General features: G+C 41.9%; 1 protein-coding gene across 2 annotated transcripts; it reads right to left on the reverse strand.

Annotated features, from left to right (window-relative positions):
• Window positions 1-795: 795 nt before the first annotated feature.
• LOC142557078 (uncharacterized) lies at window positions 796-10,818 on the reverse strand. Of its 2 annotated transcripts, none has more exons than XM_075668656.1 (9): window positions 10,749-10,818; window positions 10,594-10,684; window positions 10,394-10,468; window positions 9,720-9,811; window positions 9,154-9,297; window positions 6,234-6,351; window positions 4,207-4,323; window positions 3,912-4,007; window positions 796-3,599 (listed from the first exon to the last, which is right to left on the reverse strand). In XM_075668656.1, the coding sequence occupies exons 1-9, from the start codon at window positions 10,811-10,813 to the stop codon at window positions 3,105-3,107; spliced, it is 1,293 nt and encodes a 430-aa protein (XP_075524771.1). In that variant the 5' UTR covers window positions 10,814-10,818; the 3' UTR covers window positions 796-3,104. The 2 variants fall into 2 exon arrangements, with proteins under 2 accessions (XP_075524771.1, XP_075524772.1); XM_075668657.1 differs by having other exon boundaries at window positions 3,199-3,573.
• Between the last annotated feature and the right edge of the window lie 25 nt (window positions 10,819-10,843).

Raw genomic sequence — 10,843 nt, forward strand, 5'->3', positions numbered from 1 at the left:
ACCATTTATAGAAGTACAGACTCAAAATGCACCACATGTTTCAGTTAAATGTTCCCAAATTGCAGAAAAATGCACTCCAATTCAATTACATTCGACAACCATGTAAAACCACTTGCCATCGAAATCTGCGAGCGTCTGACTGAACTTGTAGAGTGAAGCTAATGCAGGTTGCAGTTCTTTTTATTAAGTACTGACACAAATTTTCTACTTCTGATTTTTTTTTTCATTAGACAAAGGCACAAACTACCTCAAGTTAAGAAATAGTAGTGTTAAGTGTAGGAGCACCCTAAATTATTTATTATACTACTTGCTTCCAAGAGCTAGTTTGAGTACCTAGGAAGATGAGTCACGACACATTGGCTTGCTCTGTTCTGGCGCCGCTGCAGCTGGAACATGCAAGCGCAGTCAGGAGGAAGGTGTGCAGCATTGTTATCTCTTTTCTTTAATGAAAAGCGTTATCATACCTACCCTCACTGTGACAGAATGTCTGCAAATCTTGCTCTGTTGCGAGACCAGGTCCAGCATTTTGAGCGCAACTGCAATACCTGATTGAGATGTTTTTCCAGCTTTCATATCTGCCAAGCGTCATCTTTTTGTGTGAAACGAGTCTGTAGTAGAGTTTGTACAACTCCTAAAGTGTGTGTCAGTACTAATTCATTGTTTTAAGTAGCCCTTGAAAGGCGTCCATGTGACACAGCTGTGACTACCACATAGGTTCAACTTTCTTGCGGGGGAAAATGAAGGACACTTTCCAAACTGCAAGCATATAAGGTTCATTCAGTCAAAGCAACTAAATCATCCCAAAGAAAGAAGCAATTTATTTTTGGAAGCAAACAATTTACATGCCAAGTTGCCATATCTGAATGGTTGCTTCAATTTTAGGGTAAGGGTGTTTGTTCGAATAGTGAATCTTCCAAATCGAGTCAAATATTAGTGTAAACAGACCTCCGTACACCAAGTCGAATCTTTTTTCCCTTAACACAGTAAAATGTAAAGCTTGCGTTAAGCTTCCTGAAAAAAAAAGTCTTATTGACATCATTTATGTGGCTTATTTACATGCATATATAAATGTATAATGCTGTTTGCAAATGGGATCGCTTGTAAATGAGAAACCATCGCTTTCAGTTATCTGGTGCATTGTCACAATGACAGTAATGAAAAAAAAAAAGAAAGAAACAGCACGTTGCCAGATGAACTTAGAATTTTGAGTTCGTTAAAGCAGAGAAGTGTGATGCTACAGCACTTCACATTGCTTTAAAGCAATGGAAACATGGTGCAGATGGCAAAATAATAAATTGCTTTGCCTAAATCAAGGCAGCAAATCTGCATGTAGGGTGCCTGAAAGCGAGTATTCATAATCAATGACTGATAATAATTGAGCACAGGTTATCTGCCCGATGCAATTGCTCATGAGTTGGCGCCAGCGTGTAACAACTGTAGCTCCCTTGCACAAGATTCGTTCGGCTCCTCACTTCCATTGTTCTCTAACATTTCAGACTTTAGTAAGTGCTGCTGTTCTTTTAAGTATTAGAAACAAATATTCAACAATTTCTAACAGCAGACTCTTTAATCAAATAGCAAAGACTATTCTATTCATATTTGAATATATGCACAACCCTACGTGAGGCCAACATCAGGTATAGCCTCACTTTAGACATCGCAAAAGTATGACAGTGGTGGCAGGTACATGTTGAGAGGCAGTGAAGGCGCAACAGCCACTACAGCAGGCCAATGAAAAGCAACACAAAGTACTTCTTCGTGGGCAGTGACGGCATAAGGGACAACACACGCTGACGTGGCTGGGACTCAAAGCCTATCGCGTGACAACGATTGAGCACAGTCAAGGTTTCCCCAGCTGTAAAGCTTGCTTCGTACATTTTGTAAATGTACACGTATCACACATTTCAGCTGACTAATGGTGACAACAGCCATGATGAAGAGAAAGCGCTGACTGCATGCTGGTGGCACTTCACATTTGCTAGCAATGACGGCCCCGGAGCCACACTGACGCTTTCTGCCTTGGGAAAACAAACCAACTTTCTTCAAAGCCACCCGTTTATCTTTGGTGAGCTAGTGGCACCATCTAGTGGCAGAGAGTGACACCACTGTGTTAACACCATGCATGCATGACCCCCCCCCCCCTTGATATGGCTGGCGTGGCGCCACACGATCATGAGGTCATGCTAAATGCAAAAGCTTGGCGCAATGATGGGCACAGGATGATGGGAATTGTTTTGTGCGGCCACAGCACGCAGTTCTAGGTGCAGCTGGAACGACGACAGAGAGTCCAAGGCCAAGAGGGCCGCTGTTTTCCATCAACTCTGTTGATGGAAAAAAGATTATACGCACCATCAACTCTGTTGATGGTGTGTCTTACGATACAAGATGCACCCAAAAACTTTGTAAAGATTTGCAAGGCACTGTTTCATGCTTTATGTAGGCTTTTGGATTACTCTATATTAATCACTCCGTACAAGGGATCATTTACTAGCAGAGGAATGGTCAAACTTCACATTGTAGACACAAACTTCGCAGCATTTGCATTTATTTCGATCCTTTCACTCAGGAAAAGCCTACAAACGTTCCCAGCCAGAGTTCTAATTAATTTTTGTATGCTATGTTATTCTTTAAAATGATGAACAGGTAATTTTAGTGTCAACCGGATTCAACCAAAGTCCATGATATTATGCAGCGTTAGCTTCTGCTTACAATATGACCTATTCGTATTTTAAGAGGTGTCACTTAAACGGTTCTCTTCAGTGTCTCTCATTTTGTGCTGGCAGCCAAGAGTCGTGCAACACAGGGTATCAAAAAAACGTTAAATAAGCTGCCTAGTTGGCACGGATCCATTATGACCTTTCTTTTTTTTTTAAAGAAGAGTGCAGTATGGGGGGCAAAACACAGAGGCAAGCCGAAAAGGAGGGGGGAGGGCACTTACAACTTGCAACGCAAGGTATCGTAGCACATTGGAAAATTTCAGTAAATCACTACTGCTTTTTCCACCTGCCAGGCTTACACGTGCAATGCAGCTTCACTAGCACACTATGTAAATTTCACAGGCAACCGAGGTGGTAACGGTGATGGCAGTGTTAAGTATGGTTGTATTACGCTAAAATGGGTTGCCAGACAAAATGGAAACCATATTGTCCTGGTGGAACAGGCGACACCACTTCGAATCGGGATTTTTTTCGTTTCAACAATGCACCGCAGAACTCTGACACCAATAAACACCGTGCACTTTTAGGGCACGTCTTCATCGAAGTTCGCGAGTGCTTCGTTGTGTCATCGACAAAGATCGCAACGTCACTGAGCTTGAATGAGTGTTCACCAGTACAGCGACTTGGTGATGAATGTGGCAGCTGATCCAAGCCAGCTGGCAGCTGAGGAGCTCTTCGACTTCTTCTGCCGCACAATCGCGTCCTCTCGGATTGGACTGTCCACCTCGGGGAGATAGGCCGGGAGGGTTTCTCTCTCGTCCTCAACTTCTTCCTTTTCCTCCTCTTCATTCTCCGCAACCTTCCGACTGGCTTCTGCCTCATGGCCCATCTCAAGGTGAGAGTCTTCAGCTGAAGGCTGCGTAAGTCAACATGCAGGTTTGGCTGCATTATTGCCATAGTTTTAGTAGAGAGTTTTAGTGTACATGATGTAAATTCACAGCCAATCATTGCAATAAAAGTTCTTCGTACATTGTTTAAACACACTTTCACAAGACTTGATGAACTTTTGTTTTGTTATTGTGAAACCAATGCTTAATTTATATAGGAGGGGGGGGTTGGCCCTTAAGCTGGGGAGGAAGGGTTTGCCCCCCCCTCCTGTTCCAGAGCCCCTGGCCTTTAGCATTCTAGTTAGGCTTATACATTAGCACATAATAAGTACATAAGCAGTACCATAAAGAAGAAGAAAAAACTAACCTTGGCTTTGCTATTGCTTGGTGTTTTTGGGATGGCACTGTTAGCTACCTGCATTGCAGACATTGTTCCCGTGGACTTGATAGCCTGTATCAATGCCTGAAAGATGGCAGGAAAATGTGCGTGCAACAGTGGACTGCATGCTACAGAACATGCTGATTTTCATGCAGAAGTCCCGTGAGGGTGCAAGCGTCCTTGACATTAGGACAGGGCATGTATGACAGCAGAGTATGTGCACATTTGACTCACACCTGCCTCGTGCACTGGTGACAGAACCAAGAGTTGCCTTCAGGCTTACCCGTGCCGAGAGATCCGACCTAACCCGGACGACACACCGCCGCCTCTCGATGTCGAATGTGAAGCTGATCACACCTCGGACGGCGAGCAGCTTCTCTTTGCACAATTCTCTGTCGCTCTGTTCAGAAATTAAAACAAAAAAGAAAGCATCCTCCTCCAGTCTCGCAAAAAAATATGTATATATTCAATTCATGATAGTAACTAGTATATCACTGCAGTTATATCCAGGGAAACTACAAGTTTGAGGGAGCTTGCGAAGTAATGTATTTGCACGAATATAACTTGACCATGGATATAACTTGACCATGAATAATGAAGACATTTGACAAGGTGAGTACTAAATAATACTGCAATATGAATAAACAAACTAATACTAACGTGCAATGCAGTTTCATCCACGAGCTTAGCATAGGACCTCTCAGAACAGCGTGATGGGTGTTCCATTACTAGGACTTGCACATTACTGGGACTGTATTATGGGACTTGCCCATGCGAGGCCACATTCATGCACACCAGTGCCTGCATAGGCGTGCATTGCAGCAGTGAGATGCACATTGCTCTATGCTATGCTAAAATGTTCTAGCAGAAGCACAAGAGATTGGGAGAGGCAAGGTTCACATATGCTAAAGCAGCCGCCTCTGCAGGCTGAGGCAATGTGGATGCCTGTTGCGATGATGGATAGGGCCATCGAACCTAAACGTCCGCAGATAAACCTGCTTTAATGTAAATGAACTCTTTCGCACTCCTGCTATTCGCAGACCAACACAATATTTTCTTGGGCAAGTTGGGTGCTAGGGTTTGCTGTACATTGTTTTTTTTTTTTTTACGTATGACATGAACAACATGGAAAAAAAACACGGAAGGCAACGCCTAGCATTCGCCTACCTTAGAGGCACGCGTCTTAAAAATTAACAAGCTACAAATCACAGGCTTGCATCATCACAGCGGAGTAGATGAGCTCGCTGAATTTCGAAGCGTGAAACTTGAGGGGAAAAACGTCGTGTTATAGTTCACGCGTGGTTTCGAACTTAACGCAAGATACTTTCTGGGATTGGTAACCATGCAAAAGAACTAGCGCTCTATTTTAAAGAATGTGTGGTATGTCTGCATCAATCAAATTTTACTTCATCGTTTCGACTATAAAAAAAAAAATCAAGCCCGTTGTTCCCCTTGTTGTTCATGGCACTGAGTGTGCCATTTTGTGCATAAAACTGGAATGGTGAATTACTGTTCGTGCTAAAATTAGAAAAGAAACCACAGATATATTAACTTCTACCCATCAGACCAACTATTCTACTGGTTCCTGCTGCCATACCAAGCTTGAATTCAAAACCAGCAGACGCCTCTGTGTTATAAGGCACTGCAGCAGCACGCCGGTGATAGAAACGCTAAGGGAAGGACAAAACTCACATCGGCACATCGTACTGTTAAACTATTTGAGCACTGCTGAGGGAGGAAGGTAACAAATAAAAATAAAAAAGAAATAAAACGTAAATCACAGTAAGAACATAAGTAAGCATACAATTTTGCAACTATAAATAAAATGTAGGTACTCATACTACAAGGCTATCTTATTTTTTTCTGGAGAATGCATATTATACAAGTGCAGAACAAGAACAAACATGTCAGGGTGACAGGATGAAATTAAAAAAAAAAAATTCTTTAGCGGCATCAAAAAAAAAAGAATTGTTGTGGCTGCCCATTCTACTCACGAATTGTTCACGGAAAGCACAACGGCTGGAAAATAAGTTTGTAATGCACACTTCAATTTCTGCACATGATCAATGCAGGATGACATATATGTCTCAAAAGGTACCTTTAAATATTTAGTGCAGCTGTATAGTGAAACAGTTATGAAAAAAATATTAGGTATTTTTCGGTTTCAGAAGTGCTTCCAAATTAAGGCGTTCTGCAACAGGCACACTGATATGCCTATTGTAATCAATGTAGTATAGAACACACAGTTTGGTTTTAAACTTAGCTTTGCATTTGTCTATCAACAGCAGAGAGTGCCTGTAATTTGCTGACCTGAGAACAGAGGCCCTCGATGTGTAGCGAAACAACTTTTGCCGCCCCATTGTGCTGTCCAATAAATGGTGGGCACTTAGCTGGAGATGGGGTTGTTGCAACAAAACTGCCATCTTTCCTGAAATAAATAAATAAATAAATAAATAAATAAATAATAGCAACAAGGAGGGGCTTGTTTCCGTTATGAAACGCTGCTCAGTCACCTGATAAGGCCTCATATGATGAATAACACATGGGACGCAGTCTCACAATCATTTAACACAATGAATTAACAGCCCCAAAGCTCCCACGTGGACTGGAAGTTCACAAACGCTGCACTTGTATGCTGGACTCATAAGGTGATTTGTACAAGGAAGTGTACTATCTCTTAAAGATCAACACCAGCAGAACACCATAATCCATGAGATGACACAGAAGGCGTGAAGTGGCCGAAAACATGCCTTACAAATGGGCGAACTGCACCACTTATGAAACAAGGGGTGCGTCCTGTGGTGCACTGTTTTACTAGTTAATAGGAGGTGTGCGAGTATTAGCAATTTTCTAATAATGAATCGAGTAATTCCCTTACTTGATTTGGTCTTCAAATTCAATATTCAGTATATGAAAACTATTCTTCAAATAGTTTAAATCCTCCAATATGCCCAATCAAACGTAAAGTTTGTGCAAAAGTGCAATAAATTTCATCCCAGCAGCCATAGAAACAGACATAAAATTTGAGAAGTTACGTAGCAGAGTACACTAACTATTTATGTAGAGTACTTCATTAATAAATTTTAATCCATTTAACCATTCTTAAGTACCTGAGCCAATCGTATGCTCTGGTGCTTAAAGCACAACTTTTTCAAAGCACCATTTACTTTAACCCCACAAAGTGCTACCACCATTTCACATCAGAAAGAATTAGAACAACATGGTCACATTTATTTCTGTTCAACAAGAAAGAATATATTGGTACGAAGGAAACAGTGAAATGATACTTGATTAAAGATAACTAGTATAGTAAATAATTCATTAGTAATTCATTTGCTGAATTATCTACAACTGAAAACTCTGTCCAGCACATCAAAAACACTAGAATGGGCTCTACATTGGTTTTCCAGCACTTAAATCAGAGTTTTCAAGTACCAAATTCAGCATGCCAAAAATCATAAGTTGGGCTTTGTGGGCTTAAAGCTACTGCTTTGCACGAGATCCTAATACGTTTCAAACTTGAATATGTATCTGCAATATGGGATACTAGTCACGTTCATCGACTTTACACTTCACTTGAACTAGCATAAAATAATACAGCTCGTTTTATTCTTTCCAAAACCGTACTGCAGGCATAACCTCAATGAGAGCTAACCTAGCACTTGTTCCACTAGATAACCACTATAATGTCACTCTTCCTTTTGCTGTTTCATAAAATTGTCCGTCATACCACCCGTCATGATGACCTCATACTGCGGCCACAGTACATTTCAAACTGCGTCAATCACCATAGTAATGTAGGAACTGATTCATGTAACACAAAGTCTTACTTTGAGTCTTCCATTCCCTGTGCATCTCAGGAATGGAACCACCTTCCCTCAAGGGTCCTAGCTATCACCGACAACAAACTGTTTTGCGAAATATTAGCCAACACAGTATATCCAGGGAAATGTTTATGTTACTGGAATTTGCTGCACTCGCTTGTTTGTTTTGTCTTAGTCCACTGCTTAGTAATCAATCACTTCTTAATGCTATATGGCCCTGAGGGTGTTATAAATTAATAAATAAATAAACAAAATACACCATGGAAGCCAAACTTGATCTTATAAGCCACTATCACTCTCTCCCTCCAAAGAATTCTGGCTGTGTAAACAAAGCGTACTGAATAGTCTATTTGGACTTTTTATAAACAACATACAACACTTTGAGCAAAACGAGAACAAGGTAAAAGTCGGAGCCAACATTTCGACAAGTGGACTTGTCTTTTACAAGGCGATATGTCCACATGTCGAGACGTTGGCTTCCACTTTTAGCTTGTTCTCATTTTGCTCACCATCTTGAATTTACATCTCCTGCCTATCCCTAGATTTATACAACACTTTATAACATGCAACAGCATGACATGAACTTTCAAGCATCATCAACACCAGGATACAAAAATTGTTTTATGTTAATAGAGATAACGACCACTGTTTCCAGAAGATATTCAAGAAGCATCCACTATTCACTTCAATTCTGGCAATATTTGATTTGTATTTGATTCAGTCTAAAAAATTACATCAAGTACCCCTACTAGTTAAGCCTTCACGATGGGCTCTACCCTGGCTTGAAATCGTGTTATTGTAGCAGGATAATGGTCATAACTGAAATCGGCTGCCCCAGGCTGGTGTACACATTACAGCAATAGCTATCATGGCTTATTTCTTGGCTTGAAATTATGTAGTGATTGTCGAATGTAACTAAAGTTCACCACTCATAGTATTACACAGGGCAGTGAGCAAGTTCTATGTTAATTACTTCGGAGGTCATAGCAAGCTTGAAACTTTTCCAGCACTTAGGGGAAAGAAGGAACACCTTAGAAGAAAAGACTACAGTATGCAAAAGACCAGTGTTCTGCCCGTCTTGTTGACAAATCCTGTCCTGTCAACACACAGGAGATGGGGAAGACCAGCATCCTCCCTGTCCTGTTGTCTTTTCTTCTTAAGTGTTCTTTTCCTTTCCTAAGAGCTGGAAATGTCTGAAGCATCTAGGTTTCAAACTAGCCCAGCATTTTGCCTGAAGCATAACAGATTTACAGAATACATAGTAACATGCAAGGGTCTGATAAGGCACTGCAGCTAATACTGTGGCTATAACTACTATAAATTCATCCAAAACTACACTTTTTTTCTTGCTGCCCTTGTGCCGATTGCACTGCTCCTTGCACTTCTTTGCAGGCATGCACACATACCGAGCGCTGTGGGAATCTCGAAACGATAGTCGCATGTCAGCCATGGCTGCCTCCTCTTGCTGCCTGGCAAGCAGCGCCACCTTGGCCTCGAGCAGGCGCATCTTGAGTCTCAGTGCAGCTTCTTTCACACCAAAGTCTTGGGCCCTGCATTGCAAAGTAGCAACCTTCATTGTCCCCTCTTAGTGTCATAACCTCCGAACGGCACATGCATGAAGACCTATCCCCAGAAGTTTCTGCTCAATATATAATCCTGGTGCTTGTAGCCTTTCGTCTGTTAAGTGCACAAATGTCTAAATGTACAACTTAGAGGAATAGCGAGGAAAGGCACTGTCAGCAGCAGTGGACAGGTATGTATTCTTGGACGATCGCTTTCGGCGATATCAATTTTAGGGGGCGCTTATTGGCTGGTTGAGCACTGCATCACGCAAAGGCGATAATATCGTCAAAAGTGATCGTCTGAGAATGCGTCCCCAGTTCATTCAGACCTAAACAGATCACACACATTTGTTTAAATTATGCAAGTTAGTGACATTACATGATGCCTGATGCCTATGAGAGAACCTTACCCAGAAGTTAGCAGCTCCAGCGAAGGTGAGAGACCGAAGGTCTGTGAGACTATCGCACATCTGTTGTCATCAGCGCACAGGGCAGCCAGAACCTGTGTGGCAAGGGGGAAAATATAGTTCAAATATTGTGGGAATGAGACTGAAATCGTTTTGTCTAAACGTTTTCCAAGCAACTGCAGGTCTCGTACTACCAGGGAACGGATTTCCATATTACCAGCTATGCGTGGAGGTGCCACCTACTGTGTACATCCATATAACACTAAGGAGAACAAAAGCTGAGTGGTTTGCACTGCGTCCACACAGCAAGCGCTCGAGAGGATGTTCATGGGGTGATCGATTGTTCAACTAGAGATTACCCTGTTGTGTTCAACGTAACATTTATGCTGGGCCAATTTCGACACTTCAAATTTATGATTTACGCATTGGAAGCTTAACTCGTAGCGTAAATTGCACTTTCGATACGCCGAAGGACACAAATAAATGCGAATAAGTGGTTAATTAATTTTCCTTGTTGTAGAACCATGTCATGGCCATACCAGGGTTAAAACTAACAAGCAAACACACTGTGCTGATAGATCAGTAAGGTGATATCCGATTACTTTACCGGAAGACATTTAAGTTAAAGTTTCTTCTCTTCGTGCGTCACGTTATACTTTGTCTATGCGCGAACTTGCCTTGAGGGACAGCATCACGATCTCATCTGTCGTCTCCTGGAGAACGTAAACTAGAAAGTTGAGCAGCGTCTGGTCCTGCAACACGTTAGAATGAGGACTGCTTGAATCAGCTCTGGTCAACAACGATATAGGGCGCTTCGTGCTTATGACATAATAATACGAGGAGTGAAGAAAAAAAGAAGAAAGCGCATCTACTTTACCTGGCATAGCAGATCCCGCTGCTCTTCTTCATCCATAAGCGTCTCGTAAAGCAACAACAAGTCTTTGGCGGCTCCCAAATTCATGGAAGTCCTGCAAGGACAGAAATATGGGTCAATCGGGCCTCTGACACGCTTATTCGCACCGAAATACTTACATGACCGGCGTCGATTCTCTAAATTCAGTTTCAAAACCAATGCCTCTTGCGTGCGCTACAGCCATCAAAACCTAATTCGGGACGTGTTGTCAAAA

This window comes from Dermacentor variabilis, chromosome 9 (genome assembly GCF_050947875.1).
Source record: "Dermacentor variabilis isolate Ectoservices chromosome 9, ASM5094787v1, whole genome shotgun sequence".
Taxonomy (NCBI): domain Eukaryota; kingdom Metazoa; phylum Arthropoda; class Arachnida; order Ixodida; family Ixodidae; genus Dermacentor; species Dermacentor variabilis.